The 17,637-nt window shown below is 33.7% G+C and overlaps 1 protein-coding gene across 1 annotated transcript in view; it reads right to left on the bottom strand.

Moving 5' to 3' along the window:
• The window catches only part of Lrrk2 (leucine rich repeat kinase 2), a 137,851-nt gene that overhangs the window by 61,953 nt on the left and 58,261 nt on the right, over positions 1-17,637 (bottom strand). The window contains 7 exon segments of the mRNA XM_047549523.1: positions 3,594-3,742; positions 4,023-4,273; positions 5,888-6,105; positions 6,601-6,670; positions 7,860-7,981; positions 10,921-11,109; positions 13,959-14,217. Coding sequence (XP_047405479.1) covers positions 3,594-3,742; positions 4,023-4,273; positions 5,888-6,105; positions 6,601-6,670; positions 7,860-7,981; positions 10,921-11,109; positions 13,959-14,217 — 1,258 coding nt within the window.

The raw sequence follows: 17,637 nt of genomic DNA, 5'->3' as shown, positions 1-17,637 counted from the left end.
TAACAAAACACATTTGAACACTTTGCTAATACACAGTACAGGATAAGGATAAGAATTATTCATGGTCCCATCTCATAAAGAGTTCCTATGGTTCCTAAAGCATATGAAATTAAATTGAAAAGCTTCCTCACAGCAAAGGAAAACAGAGTGTGAAGATAGAGCCTACAGAATGGGAGATCTTTGCCACCTGCTCCTCAGATAGAACACTAATATACAGAATATATAGATTTCAAAAAAACTTAACACAAAAAACCCCAAATAACGTAATTAATAAATGGCCAAAAGAACTAAATAGACACATCAAAAGAAGAAACATAAATGGCCAATATGTGAAAAAATGTTCAACATCTCTACATTGAGAGCTCATCTTACGCTACTCAGAATTACAATTATCTAGAATACAAATAAACATTGGCAAGGTTGTGGGGGAAAAGATAAATTCATACATTGTTGGTGGGACTGCAAATTAGAAACACCACGCTGGAAAGCAGTATAGAGAAACCTCAAAAAACTAGGAAGGGAACCACCATATGACCCAACTATCTCACCACTTGGTATATAGCCAAAAGATCTAAAACCAGCATCTGTATGGATGCAGCCACATCACTGTTTACAGCGGCACAAGCTATGGAATCAGCCTAGGTGCCCACCAATAGATGAATGGAAAAAGAAAATGTGATATATGTACACAATGGAGTTTTACTCTGCCAGAAAGAAGAATGAAATCATGGCATTTGCTGGTAAATAGATGAAAATGGAGAACATCATGCTAAGTGAAATAAGTCAGCAGCAAATATTTTTTAATGTTTTCTCTCATATGCAGAAGCTAGACAAAAAAAAGGGGGGGAGTAAAATGGGGGTCCCATGAAAAGAAAAGAGAGATTAGTGGTGTAGAGGGAGGGGATTGAGGGGGGAGGGAAAAGAAATGGGAAAGGGGAGGAATTGCAGAAAGAAATTGACCAAATTATCCCATGAACATATATAAATATACCACCTTGAATTGCACAGTTGTGTATATCTGTAATTTTAAAAAACTATAAATAAATAGAAGAAAGATCAGTAGAGGAAAGGGAACAGGGGGATGGAGGAAGTGAGGGAAAGGGGATGTTTTGGGGACTGAATGAGAGCAAATTATTACTCCATTTTTGCATAATTATGTCAAATGAACTCTGATATTATATATCTCTATAATGAACTAATAAAAAAGTATTTTATGGAAAAATAAAGAAGGTTACTTAATAAAAATATTCTTTGACCACATGATCTTAAGCGATTTGGGAAACATAATGTAAAACAAAGTGGAGTATCTCAGAGTTTTCACTATTACAGCATATTGATGATTTTGCAAGAGGGAAATACAACATAAGGTACCTCCAGGAATAAAAGCATGTGAAACACAATTTGGAAAACTAAGCAAATCAGACAGTCTGTTTTCTCTTCTGTGAAATGGTGCAGTCAGAACAGAGGAACTCATATCATCTAGAAGCTCAACTCCAGATGTTTTAGTTCTACAAATTTATGTGAAAATGGCTTGGGAAATTATTTCTTAGCATTTTCAAGGTTAAAATACAGGTTATATTTTGTCTAAAAAATCTTCAAAGGTCAAAATGTTCTAGAACATATTCAGAAGCTATTTTCCTTAGGAGCAGAGCAATACATACTGTACCTCACCTGTTTGCAAAATGTAGTTGTGACAAAATGAATAAGTAGAAATGACTCTCCGCCAAGAATTAAAAGTTGTATATTTCAGATGCTATATGGAAAATACCCTACATTAAAGAACTGAAACTTCATTTCACATGGGATTACTTCTAAAGGTTAGTGGTCTCATTCAGAAGCCCTTCTTTGGGCATTTTCTCAAATATAAGACCACTTAGCAAACCATTAAGGTTATATAGTTCTGTTAGAGCCTGGATTTTTAATGTCTCTCAAAGGCCCATTTATTGAAGGCTTAGTCCTCAGTCCATGGCAATATTGGGGGTTGCTGGAGCCTCCAGTAAGTGGGGCCTGTGGAAGGAAGTTAGGCCATTGAGGGTTTTCCCTTCAAGGGCGTATTGGGACCCTGGGCCCTTTTGCTCTCTCTTCACTTCTCACCACCATGAGAGGTAGGCCCACCTTTACTGCATGCTCACACCTTTATCGGCTGCACTGTCACAGACCCAAAGAAAACGATGATGAACTGGAATCTCTAAAACTGTGACCCAGTTTCAGACTCATGGTTAAGAACACGATCAATATCAGGATAGTGTGAGGATAAGAGGGAATTTTTGAAAAAGGAAGAAAATACTCCGCAAAGTTAAAATGACTTTTGTAATTACTAGTTTCTGAAAGTTCTGACAAATTAGAATATTTTGAAACAGGCACTCAAACTGCATTCTGCTATTAAACAGTATTAAGAATTTATCTTACTGAGTTGGGTGTGCAATAATCACAGAGTGGCAAGAGCATACCATCTTCATTAAAATAAAATATAGGGAATGCCTATTCATCACCAGAAATATATTATGTTGCATAATATTAGAACATTCAGCAAGGCTCCAAATGAACATAATACCCTGTATCATCTGACACGCTGAGAGAAGTTAGGATGTTCTCCAACTTTCAATAGAGATGATGATCATATTGTATGTTGCAGTAGTGTTCTGCAAAGAGCAGGAACTGAATGGACATGCATTAACTTTACTAATTTGAAAACTGTTAAATTTTATTTCTTAAAGCAATAGCAATAATAACAATTGCACTTATAATCCCCAAAACTTGCTGAAGAAACTTCAGTAGGAAATTCAGTACTCCATGAGGATGCTTCACCCAGCTAAGACAGCCAGTGCATTTTTAGTTTAGACCAAAAGGAACTCTAGTGTAATTATTATATGTAGGTCAAGTAACTGTCTTTTTTACTTATGACAACAGTGATGGGCTAATTGTTGTTTAATTATAGACATTTTTAGAGGACTTTTTTAGAGAAGCTTTAGGCTTACAGAAAATTTAATGGAAAGCACAGTTTCCATATACACCTTCTCCCCTCACCACCACCTCCCCACATGCTTTTCCCCCTATTATTAACAACTTGCACTAGTTTGGCATGTTTATTACAGTTGATGAGCCAATATTGACATATCATGACCACCCAAAGTCTGTGGTCTACTTTAGGGTTCACTCTTTGTGTTGTACATTTTATGGACTTTGACAAACATACATAACTTGTGCCCACAAGTAGCTTCACGGCCCTGAAATTCCCGTGTGGCACCTGGTGATTCCTCCCTTCCCCCGAATCCCTGGCAACCACTGTTCTTTTTTCTTTTCCCCATAGTTTTGCCTTTTCCAGAATGTCTGATAAATGGCATCGAACAGTATGTAATCTTTTCAGATTGGCTTCCTTCACTTAAATATGCATTTAAATTTCTTCCATGTCTTTTCATGGCTGGATATCTCATTTATTTTTATCTGCAACCTGTTAACTTTATTTGTGAAACTCCTACATAATAATTAAGCTTAAACACCACCCTTAAATTCCCACCTAAAATGTCCAAACATGACACATTATGCGAGACTTCAAAGATCTGGTAAGGAGGAAGCCCACACTGAACACTTACCGAGAGAATTCATTCTGGCACTGAAACTCTCCACTTTCGGAGAAGCCTCAAGAAAGTTCTCTGGTAGAGACGAAATGTGGTTTTTACTAAGGTTTAAAGTCTTTAGTTCCTTCAGGCTCATAGGGGAACATATCCCTGAAATTTTATTTCTAGTTATAAAAGACAAAAATGAGGATTAGATTTTGTAAACTCATAAGCTATGAAAAAACCAAAACAACTTTCCTTCAAACAATAGCATTAAAGCACACTTATTAATTTTAAAATAAGTTGTGAAAATAAGTCAACTGATAAAAACTGATATTTATTGCCTCAGTCTTTCACTATATTTTTGTTTAAAACTCATCACAATGGAACTGTCAGCATATTTTACAAATCCTAGAAAGTTCAACATAAGGCAACTCTGCTATCATCAATGAACAACCTTCTTACCCTTCTAAAATGAGCTGTTCAAGTTTCTCCACCACATTCGAGAGGTTCTCAGGAGCAGCAGAGAGCTGGTTATATGACAGGTTAAACTGCTTCAGAGTTGGACACTTCACTGCAGGATCCAAAACTATCAGGGGTCCAATGTCATTGCGAGAGACATCAAGGTTGACAATACAATTCATTTTCAACAAGTAAGAAGGAAATGATGTAAATTTATTACTGTGCAAATCCAAATGTGTCAAACACTTCAGAGTCTGAAAAGATAATATTTTTTAAAATTCTAAAATGAACCATCTGAGAAACTTAGGTTTAGCTACTATTTCTGCCTTCATATCTCCGGTAACTAGACCATCAGGAATTCTTTATTTTTTAATTAAAAACACTATTTATAGCAGAATTTCAATATACTTACTGGTCCAACCATCTCTGTTATAGCAAGGGTAAGACCAGGGAAAAAAATACAACACCTAATTTGTCAAAAGCAGATTTACAATAACAGAGTTGAGAACTTAATTCAATTTTTTTAAAAAAATTGCTTCTACAAAGAGCAAGAAGCACAATAGGCCTCCAAAAATATTTGAATTAATGATTTAATGAATAAACAACATAATCCTGGGAATAAATTTTTTAAAATACTACTAAAATACTATTTAAAATGTATTTAAAATAATGCACTTTTTAAATACTACCTTTTGGAAAATGTTACACATTTTATTTAATACAAATACTAATAGTTACATATTAATATACGTTTCATTTTAGAACTTCCTCTTATTTACTGAATTTCATTTCCGATCTCCAGTTTCTATTTTTAAGCAATTTCTAGTTTTACAATGATAATAGCAACATTTAGATATTGTGTCGATTTTAAAAATCTTTGGTTTGGTTTACTATCAAAGGGCTAAAATACCCAAAACAAATCACATCTTTGTGCTCCTCTTTCTATATCAATTTATTTATCCTCACAAGGAATTCTAGAGTTTGATGTGATTATAGAGGCTTATTAATAACTTCACCCCAGTTGTTTCAAGATCGCTGCAACAATTTTTATTTACTCAGAAGAAAAGAACTTTAATTACTTACTCTCAAGGTTAAATTGGGAAATTTTCTTGTAAAAAGACACAGCTGAGACCCTTTAGGCAGTCATAAAAAGTGCCCTCCACTGGTGTCATTTTGAACTTCTGAGGGAGGTTCTGAGTTGGGCTACTCATTGAATGCTATATATGACTATTTTCTCATGCTCTCTTCAAATTGTCTTTACCTAGACCCAGTTCTCCTCTTCTTTTACTTGCTCATGTACCAGGTTTACCCAATGTAAATTAATTCCTCCATAAACTAATTCAGTGCATACCTACTGGGCCTCTCACATGTCAGGCCTTGGGAGGCATTGGTGACGGATAGCCACAAACCTAAAATGATCCTGCCTCCAGCAGTTCATGGTTCAAGGAGGGAAATATACATTAAATCAAAATGTATGAGAGAATGAGAACCGGGGTTCAGTGGAAATGTAAACTAGGTAAGCAACCAACATTGTCTCGAGTTTAAACAGGGTAAATTATCTTATTAGAATTAAATAATTGAGGGCAAAATCCACAAATAACCTTGATAGACTGTAATGTTGACCCTGTATTATCAGAACAGAACCTGGAGCTCCTTTTCAGCCAGGTCTAGTATTTCCATTGCTTGCCCTCCAAGATGTTTCTGAACACCACGCAGACTAAGACAAGTGCATGGAAATCAGAAGAATGGGGGAATTGTCCAATAACAAAGAGTAGAGCCTGTTTTAGAAAGATTTAACCATGCTAGTTAAATATCAATGCAATATCTCTTGCCAGGTCCTGTGAGTTATAAGGATGAATTAAATTTACTTCACATAGCTGCTGTGGGAAGCTCGTGAGTGCATTCTGGTGAAGCTCCAGCTTTTCAAGATGCTCCAAATGGCCACTTATACAGCATTTCTGGCTCAGGGCATCAATATCTCTGAGTTCATTTGCTGAAAGGTCTAATGATGTAATATATTCTCTCTCAGAAGCCAGGGAAGAAATGCTGTCTGAATGCCTCATATGGGACTGAAGTTTTGATGATCCTTTTGTCAAAAAAAAAAACACACACACACACATACACACAAACAATGTAATGTAAGAAAACAATTTAAATTCACTTGGTAAAAGGTTACTGAGCAACTACTAGTGTCAGGCCGTTCAAGGCACTGGAGATTCAGTAGAAAATCAAACTATGGAGTTTGTATCCCAGTGGCATAGACAGTAAATAAAAAAATAAAAAATTAATCAGTTGCTATTAAAAAAAAGACTGGAGAAGAAAATGAAGAGTGGCCTTCGTGGGGACGTTATTACATTTCAGAAAATTCATAAAAAGTTAAGAGTTCAGTAACATTCATAAAAGGTAGTTTTTAAAATTTATAACTGTTTCATTTTAGCCTATGGAATCATTAAGTGACTATATATGAACTTTATGTGAGATGAAATTGGCACCAGAAAACTTAAATAATCAGAGAAAATTTAACAAAACACTGTGTTCTGCCCAAATATCTATTTACTTTTGATTACTTCCAAATACTTACTGAGTGAATCATCAGAAGAAAATATTTTTCTTTTTCGCCTCAATAATTCTTCATGATCAAAAATGGGTCCCTAATAAACAAATAATGATGTTTATAATAAAACTGCAATCAGCTTTTTTTTTTTAAGTAGGAAACCTTTTTATATGGAAACAACCATGAAATTTTAATGGAATAAGTGGCATTTATAATCATGGGAGAAATACAGAACAAGTACAAATTACAAGACCCATCATGAAGATAAAGGAAAACATTTCAGTCTCAAAATGACCTTAAAAGCATCTACTCTTTCTCCTTTGTTTTAACTATAAGGAAACTGAAAGGCAGAGAGATTGAGTCCAAGCTATATACACAGAATTTCTTTCACCAACCAAACTGCTTTTTCTAACTACACTACTTATGTTAATTAGAACTGGCATGTATAAACATTGTGGCCTAATTTAACCTATTTAGCTATAAGCATTCATTTTGCCTATCTTAACAGCCAGGAGGAACATAAAAAACTCATATTTTAATACTAAATTATGATCAAGATTAGAACATAGGTTAGCATATGTCTTTCAAAGTGAACCTGAAAATACAGTAGCTCCCACTTTTCCCAACTAGAATTGTCAAACTTCTCATGTAAATATCCCATAGTCCTTCCATAGTTGCTAAACAGGACAAGGAATTATGGTTTCTAAAAACTTTAATGATTCTCAATACACACACACAAAAAAAATCACATTTTGATGAACATCATAATCATGCTACTCTATCTTGCCCAGTGTTCTTCAGGTTCCTCTCTGATACCTCAGAAATCACTGTAAGAGTTCTAGAGTTCTAGTGTTCATGGGACCAAATCACACCACTAGGGAAAAACCTGGTGGTCTTAAAAAAAAAAAAAGACCTGGGCTCCATTGAAAAAATATAACTCAGTGCTAGAACATCTGCCAGGGGAGAGGCCCTGAGTTCAATTCCCAGCATGGGGAAAAAAAAAAAAAAAATAAGGAAGGGTAAAGTCATATTGAATTATACACCATCATTACATATACAACTAAACAAATCCAGAGTCTACACACTTAAAAAATCTACAAATGTGAATTGAAGATAATTTGTCTAATACATTTTATCACATATATTTTGTCTAATACATTTTATCACATATATTTTTTCCATACATTAGGGAATTCCACACTAATTATTTCTAGCTTTGCCACAAATTTTAGTTATCAAGAGACTGTCAGTAGCCAAACATACAACATAATCACAATTTAACTTACCAATGAATTGGAATGTCTTTGCAGATTTGGTGAGCAACGCTGCAACAGGGCAGGATCACGGTAAAATTCTCCTACACTAATCGAATTTGATTTCTTTTTCACAAGAAATGAACCTTCGCTTCCTATTGTGAAATGATAAAATAACATGAAAGTAAGAAAAACTGACTCAATCATAAAATTAAATGTATTTTCACTCATGGAAATCTCATAACCAATTCCCTTCCTAATATCTTTAAATTAAAAATGATAAACTATGTTTTCTCATTTAAAAAATTCAACCACATTTTTCTTCATCAATAAATATCTATTGAGTGACTGTCACAGACTAGACATTGAGCAAGTGCTGGAAAATGATAAGCAGGAAAAAATTAATTCAAGCCTCAGAGGAGTTCAAATCCCAGAAGGAATAAGACACAGAAATCAAGGGGTACACATACTACAGAAAATACATACATGTATGGGAAGCAGAGAAAGTTTCTACAAAAATTTTATCAATGTTATTTTGCTATTTCTCTGACTTTTTCTTTTGAGTTTTTAAAAACTGGTTTTAAATACTGAAATTATACTTTAAATTTTTAACATGCATCAGTCCTGTTTATAACTCTACTTGAATTTCATATTTCATTGTTTCTCTAGTGGAATGACATTAAAATAAACAATGAGTTTAGCTGAAATCTACCTTTTAATTTTTTTTTTTTTCAGAATTGATGATCGAACTTAGGACCTTACTTATGCTGGGAAAGCACTCTACCACAGACCTACACCCCCAAGCTTAGTTGACAATAACTATTTTGTAAATTAAGAGATGAGAAATTCCTCTTAAATTATGAATTTTTGAGAAAATAAAAATCAGTAGAAATCATGGTATCAGAAAGCATGTAATACAAAATGTTGCTAAGGGAAATTTTAAAGTAAATTAATAGAAATATATGCCATATATGTGAAAAGATTCATATTTAGATATCAATTTCCCTAAACATTTATAGATTTCATCTATATAAATAATTATTATTTCTAATTCTATATTATATTTTTATAATTTTATATTATATATATATTCATATAATATATATGAATTAATTCTACATTAAAATCTTATATACATTAATCCCAATAAAAATCCCAGCATGAAATTAATTGATTCAAATTGTATATAGAAAAGCAAAAAAGCTAGAACAGCAAGAACAATTTTGTAAAAAGAACACCAGCAGACTTTTCCTACCTGATTGTAAGAACTTCTATTAAAAAAAAAAATATATATCAAGAAGTGAGATATTGGCAAATGGTAAAAATATAAGCCAATCACATGGAATAAATCATGCTTAAATAGAACCATACTTATATGGGCAATTAAATTGAATAAAGTTACCATTAATTCAATGAGGAATTACAGTATTTTCAACAAGTGATGTTGGAATACATAGATTATCTATAAAGAAAAAAACATGTGAACCCTTCAGTTGACATTCTCTTGATAAGTTCATTGTGTGTGTTCATTACACAAAAAAAATCAAATTATAATGGTTAATAGAACTACATATTTAAAAAGTAGGATGTTATCACCTCAAAGAAGAAATAGAGGAAAATTTTTTTCAAAAATTTAGGCTAGGAAAATATTTCTTAAAAGGAATACAAAAAACTCAAACCATAAAAACACTGAAAAACATACTTGACCAAAATTAAAATCTCTTTGAAAAAACACCATTAATAAAATAAGAAGACATGATACAACATAGAGAAAACATTTGCAGTACATATACCTGCTGTGACTTCTACCCAGAATACACAACAACTCTTGTAATACAGTAAAATGACAACCCAAGCAAGAGATAAAAAAAAAAAAAAAAAATTGAACAGACTTTTTACAAAGAAAATATTTGAGTAGCCAATAAGAACATGAAAATATCCTGCAAATCATTGATATTTGAAGCAATGAAAATGAAACCAAATGAGTTAAGACTATACCTCCACTACAATGGCTAAAATTAAATTAGTTGACAATATTAAATATTGATCGACAGTGGAACAATTAGAATTTTCATGTATTGTTGATGAGGGTATAATATGATACAACTCTGGAAAACAGGCACAAAAGTGTACATGCTGTATGATTCTTTTATATGAAACTGGACAAAACACTAATGTAACCTATAATAACAGAAAGGAGCTAAGTTCGTGACGGGTCAAGGTAGAAGGGCATTATTCATGAAGACATACAAAGGATTTCTTTTGGATGACAGAATTGCTGCAATAACTTGATAGTAGTGATGATTACACGGATGAATAAATGCTCCAAGCCCATGAAATATATACTTATAAGAATGCATTCTAATTTATATAAATAATATCCCAGGAAAACTGATTTATTAAAAAACTTGGACTTGAAACGTGATATTTTACAAAAAATTTTGCTTTTTCCTTCCTCAAATAACTATACTTTATTACCCAAAGTTTTCAGTCATACAATGTTAATTTAAATAAAAACAACTTGTCCCATTTTTGCTAATGTCAGCCATAATCACTATCATTACACATCTTGCTATGTCAACTTTTTTAAAATTATGCCAAATAAGCTATTAAAATATTAAAATTGTTTTTAACCATTATGAAGGTAAAACAGGGGTTTTTGTTGATGTTGTTGTTGTTGTTGTTTCACTCAGCACTTCCTATTTGCCAAGCATAGTCTAGACACTTAACATACCTATTCTTGAATCCCTATGTATACCCATGGAAGGTTGGTATCACTATCTTTAACAAAGTTAAGGATCTACAAAAAGATCTCCTTAAGGAGAGAACATGGAAAGTAGTTACAGACTAAGTCAGTTTTGTCATTGTGAGTTGCCATTGGCTGATCAGTCTGCATAACTCTTGGAAATGCAGAAACATATCTTCCTGAGCCATTGTTTTAACTGGAATTAGGAGATGAAACTGTTCCTGCTAATGAGCGCATTTTTACTGGAGTTTTTCCAGATAAATTTAATCAGGTTTTAGTCTCAGTTCTTATTGTTCAATGCACTGTGTATGGGTAGACTACAAAGGGAACCGTGATTCCTAAAAATACCTTCACTATCCAGATCATCACTTTGACCAAACACACTGTCCATAGAAGAATCTGGAATAAAGGTCCATTCATCAAATTTATCAAGTACATCTTCAGAAAAATTTCCAACACTGCCTGAAGCTGCTCCTTCTTCCACAGTACTTTTCGTCTGATACCTGAGCACCATTCTCGCTAGTACAGATCCTATATCTAAAAATAAAGAAATACATCAACACCTTAGAAATCAACAATTATAGGAACATGAACATATATCTTACCAAAGTTGCTTATATTCTTATTCTTTTTTTTAGGGAGTGGAGGATTATTATCAAACCTAGAAGTACTTTACCACTGAGATACATCCCCAGTGCTTTTTAATTTTTTAAGACAAGGTCTTTCTAAGTTGCATAAGGTTCCGCTAAGTTGCTCAGGTTGAGGCTGACCTTGAACTTATGCTCCTCCTGCCTCAGCCTCATTCTTATGGAGGATTTTCTATTCTTCCTTCTAAAGTTACTTTACAATACATAGTGAAATTGAATAATTACCAGGTGGCAAATTAAATTGTTTAAAAATCATTTATCCAAAGCTTTGGTATAGATAACAAAATTGAATCTGTATGAAACTAACTTGATCCAAGAAAGGGCCTGGGCTTTGAAGCCAGATTGGCTTGAGTCCAAATCTTAGTAATGCCACTAAGTTCTCTGAGTATCCATCGCCTCATCTGGAAACTGAAAATGACAACATATTCAGCACAGAGTTATAGAAAACACTAAGTGAAATGATGCATATTAAATGCTTAGCAGAAGGTCTAGAATATAGAAGATACTGATTCAATAACAGAGCTATTCATATAAGTTTTGCTGAGTGATTCATTCTATCTGAAAATTTGATGGAATTTCAAAGTTAACATTCTTCTTGAAATTTCATTACATTTTCTATTGTGCTCTACTGTGAAAAATTAAGTTGGCAAAGCCCTTATTGTTCTACCCAATAGCCCAGAAGATTTCTACAAATATTACTCTCTCATAGCTCACATTACATGTACAACATGTGACTCTGTCAAGTAGTAGCTGAAAAATGTTTTAAAGCTATGAATCCAAATGCTCTTTACTTAGACCAGCTGCTAATGAAAACATTCTACTTCATGATTTATTTGAATAGTTCCTTTTACGGAATGTTTAAGATTTTTTCACCTAAACTTCTGCTATTATAAACGATGTTTTAATGTGCATCCTTACACGGGTTCACTTGTACACACAGAGAATCTCTGTATTATGGATTCCTAATGGTATATTTCTGGGTCAAAAAGCATGTATCACCACATATATGTATAATTTTATGTATCAATTAAAAATATTTACAATGTGTATACATACACTGAAATAGCAATGAACATTGCCAAATGTCCTCAAAAGAGGACAATTTAAATTCTTGCCAACAGCGTGTAGATGCTTGTTTCCACTGATGGTTTTCAACATCATGTATTACCAACTCTTTACTTTTGCCAACATTATAAATATTAAATGATCTATTATTATGTGCAAAGTGCATGCTGAAGTTACAACAGCAGACAAATTTGACATTCATTTTGTGATGTTTATAATCTACCAAAAGGTAGATTGTAAAAAGAAAAAATACAATTATACAATGATATAAGTACTGATATAGGTGAAATTAGGGTGTGATGGGAACATGCAGGAAGAGCTTCCCCCAAGACTTCACAGGGGTGGAAGTGTCTTATTAAAACGTGACAAAGGTACTGAGGCAGGAAGAGGTTAAGGGAGGGAAGTAGAAAGAATAACATTGGAAAAAGCCCGGAAGGAGTATATGAAACTCATAAGAAAACAAGGGGGTTTCAGTCCAACTGGAACTTCTGAGCTCACTGAAAGGATTAGAGACCTTGGTATATACAGTATGCATGGATGGCTTCCTCTGCCAGCACTTAGCCATGCCATGAAAGTGAGGGGGAAAAGTCAATAATCAGACTAGGCAAATATGCAGTATCGGCTGTAAAATCAACACATTTGCATTGAATATGCAAATAAAAATATAAAGGAGCTGTGTGTTATTAGCAAGAGAGTCCCTAAGGTGAAGACATGGAGTATGACCACCATGGGGAAGGAGGCAGTCATGAGAGGAAGTTAACTTAGGGGATGCTAGGAGCAAAAGTAGTAAAAATACACTTAGTGTGAATAAATGAGAGAGATGAACAGGTAGAAATGTAATAGGTGGAAGAAAAGTGGTTAAAAAATACAAATAATATATATAATAGATATCAACTTGAAAAGGTAAATAAATAAAATCCCTTACCTGAAATAGAAAGCATATATTAACTTGAAAATTACAAAGTATGCATGCATGTTTTTGCATATACATTTTACATGCATATGTATATGTAAGTGTATAAAAAGTATAGGGAAATGTCCTCATTGATTACTTGTAAGGGATAAATTATTTTATTTTCTTCCTTACATTTTTTTCTGTTTTTGTATTTTTAACTGTGCACATATTACTTTCATAATAAAAAAAAAGAGACTATTAACAAAAAGCAACCCCTTAGAAAACTCCCACTGGTTTGCTCTATTTTAATACAAGTTCAGTAATTAGACAAAGGGGAATGAAGAGAAGGGAGGGTGATAAGAAGAGAAAGACAATGGAATGAATCTGACATAATGAATACATCACAGTGACTCTCACCATCATGCATATATACAAGAATGGGATCCTAATTAGAATAAGATTATTATAATCCTATTGTATAATTATATCAAATCTATTTGGGAAAGAGAATTTGGATTAGAATTTTTTTTAATCCTACTGTAAAATTACATCAAAATAGATTCTACTCTCATATATAACTAAAAAGAACCAATAAAAAAGAAAATAAAAGACATATTTAGTGTCTCATAAATAACTTAAACATAGGGGCAAGTGGGACACATAGTTCAGTGGTAGTGCCTTTGCTTAGCATGTGTGAGGCCCTGGGTTGAATCCTCAGCACTGGGCAGGGAAAAAAACTTCTAAAAAGAAGAATTATTTAAAATAATCTGAATACTTACTTGTTTGTTTCCTTAAATTAGATGTTTTATCTGGAAATAAAGGACCAAGCCAAGAAGGTTCAATTTTCCCTATGCAGAATCCTCCAAGGCAAATGCTGTTGTTGGCCAGATCCAGAGCGAGCCTCCTCAGGAGCAAGCTGATGATCTGGCTGTCACCTTTCCCAATACTTATGGTCAGCGCTTTTCGCACATCCTGCTCACGTGATCCACTGCTCAGTAGCAGTTCCACCAATTTGGGACTGCTCTCTTTCTCACATACCTATTAAAGAAAACAATATAAGGTAGGAAAAACATGTACTTCTTCCCTTTTGGGAGATTGGTCTTAGGTTAAAACAAAATATAATAGGAAAAACTTATTCTTGAAATAGATGGGTGAATAAGATTAGTGCCACGAATATCAGAGCAATGGCAATCAAACAAAATGCCACATGGGGGTGAGGGACAGTGAAGAAGAAGTCATCCTACTTGCTCTCCCCACCATGACTTGGTGAGTATGGTTCCAGTTCTCATCTATTTTCATGCCCATTATTAATCCTCCATGTTCTTCTCTACCAGTACACGAAATTACCAAATCCTCAGAAAACCTAGTGGGACTAACTCCATATTTGCTTTGAAGAGTCCTTCATCATGCAAACTCTTGATAAATGAAAAATGCTTTTGGTTACCTTATTCTGCACCAGCACAAAATAAGGTAAATTCAATAAATCTGTCTGTAATACATAATCAATGATTGTTGTTTGCTAGATACAAATAAATTGACAAGTAGGATAAATTCTTTAAAACGTAATACATTTTAAATGTAACACATTTTAACCCATGGATGTAGAGATCTCCTCACTAGTTCTGAGGATCATCATGCTCAAAGCCTCACAAATGCCAGGCAAGCACTCCACTGCTGAGCTATGCCCACAGTCTTACAGAGCTGATTTTGTTCTCAAAAGGGAAAATACAACCAAGTGCACAAAGTCCAAAATAATGTGCAAAGAGGAATAAAATACAGGGTTATTTTTGTATAGAAAATTTTGGATAAATTGAGAGAAGAGTAGAAAGCATTTCCTGTAGGGAATGTAGTACAATCCCACTTGGGTGATTTTTCATTATGTGGTTTCCCTAATGAGAAATTAGAAAGGCAACTTTTTTTTTTTTCAGTTCTATGGTATCTCCAAGTAACATTAGTACAATGATCTGCATACAAAAGATGCTCAATAAAAGCATATTAAATTTTTGAAGGGACTAATTTAATTAATTATAATAACAGAGAAGCACTGTTAACAGAGAAGCAATGTTGCTTGTTTAAAAGAAATTTGACTGTTTAAATAATCTCATTATTTATTTGGTTTTAATACATAAACATAATGGTACATGAAAATGAGTTACAAGTTCTGTTTCTTTTTGTGATGATTACTTATTAGCACTAACTTAATCTTACAGTTGACAAATTGTTTTGAATCCATAGGCAAGTGTAAAATTAAATAAAGTAAGCCTTATAAAATAAGTTACCAGAAAACATAGTATCCTGCTGATTATTTAATAATGTATATTAAATCACCACATAATTGCCTTGTTAAAATTTTATTAAATTTCTAGAAATAGACATAGTGCTATCTGAATACTATTTTTCCCAAATGCTATTATGAACTCTAAAATTTATACAGCTGAGAAAAATCTGAAATACAAGTAATGCATGTTTGTAAACATTGAATATATACATATGCAAAGAATAATACAAAGATGAACACTGTAGGCTTCCATTTCCTTTTAATCCACAAAATGTATAGGAGGTGTTCATTGATTATGACTGACTGACAGAAGAAGTAAATATTAATGGTGCTTTAAGGTTTGGTGATATGGGAAAGGCTCTATTTAGGAAAGAGAGTTTGGATTAGAACTTGAAGGAGGAGGAGAACCATCAGATACATGTTTGCATGGCTTGGTAAGGAACAGAGAGAAGGAATGAAAAACCACAGCATTTCATACTTCAAGGGTGGCCAGAGCAAGGGATGTGTGTGTGAATGGCATCTCTAGGGGTGTGCAGTGCACCAGCTGCAAGGACACATGCCATAGTTCTCAGAGGAAAACACGCCAGGTACAGAAAGTGAAAACAGAGAGGTAATGGTTGAAAATTGACTGTAACAACAGAATTGTATGTTATGTGAAGAATATCTGGAGAACAAGTTGTATAGAGATGCACATTCAGTTATTTATCCACAAGCCAAAGTAGATAAACAAGTAAAATGAAGAACTGACTGGACAACACTTACAGGACACTATGACCTCTGAAGTTCTGTGACTTTAAACCTCTACAACAAATCACAAACACAGTTGTACAATAAACTAGGAAATTTCACAGTGAAGAACAATAGAATGTAATGAAGATAAACAAGTGACCAATGAGTGCATGAAAAAATGCTCAGCATCAATAAGCATCAGGAAAATGCAAATCAAAGCCACAGTGAGATATCATCTTACTCCAGTAAAAATGCCTACTACCCAAAAGACAAGATACAAACACTGGTGAGGATGTGAAGAAAATGTAACCATGCACACTGGTGGTGTGAATGCAAATTAGGACAGTCATTATAGAAAACAGTACATAGCCTCCTCAGAAAACTAAAAATAGAATTCCCATATGATCCAGTAATCCACTATTGGGAATATATCAGATCAGTATGTTGAAATCAGTATGTTGAAAAGACATTGGCACTTTCATGTTTATTGCATCATTATTCACAATAACCAAGATATGAAAACAATCTAGGTGCCTATCGAAAATGAATGGATAAAGAATATGCAGCATATATACACAATGGAAAAGACATTTGCATTCCCATATTTATTGTATCAGTATTCAGGATATCCAGGATGTGAATGAATCTAGGTGCTTATCAAGAGATAAAGAAAATGCAGTATATGTATACAATGGAATATTATTCAGCCATTAAAAAAAAACACTGAAACCCTATCATCTGAGACAATATGAATGAAACTGGAGAACATGATGTTAAGTGAAGTAAGCCAGGCACAGAAAGACAACACATGTTCTCATTCATATTTGGAACCTTAAAAAGTTGATCTCATAGTAGTCAAGTGTACAATGGTAGTTACCAGAACTCTGGATGGTTAGTAGGGGTTGGGAGATGTTGGTCAAGGATATATAATTACAATTATATAGAACAAATATTATTTTAAAATTCCATAATAGGCAAATATATATAGAAAGTAGTTAAGTGATTGCTTGGACCAGAGGGTGGGAAGAAGAAGAGGATAGGTGGTAGAGGGAGAGAAATGAGGAATGACTAGTAAAGATGGTGAAGTTTCATTTTTGTGTGAAAAAATTGCTCTAAAATTGATTGTTATAATGGTCACACAACTCTGAACTAAAAACCACTGGATTGTGTTCTTCATATGTGTGTGTGTGTGTGTGTGTGTGTGTGTGTGTGTGTGTGCATGAGAGAGACAATGAGAGAGAGAGAGATGGAGTCTCACTATGTTGCCCAGGTTGACCTCAAACTACCAGGTTCAAGGAACTCTTTGGCCTTGGTCTCCCATATAGCTCCCATACTATAGGTGTGATCCACCACTCCCACTCAGACTGTATACTTTATAAAGAACTGTATGATATGTGAATTATCTCAATAAATCAGTTTTTTGTAAGACAAAGGAAAAGAAGAACAGGAGG

The sequence above is a fragment of the Sciurus carolinensis genome, chromosome 4 (genome assembly GCF_902686445.1).
Source record: "Sciurus carolinensis chromosome 4, mSciCar1.2, whole genome shotgun sequence".
Classification (NCBI taxonomy): Eukaryota; Metazoa; Chordata; class Mammalia; order Rodentia; family Sciuridae; genus Sciurus; species Sciurus carolinensis.
Note: the sequence above shows the minus strand (reverse complement) of the source record. Positions and strands in the feature narration are given on the sequence as shown.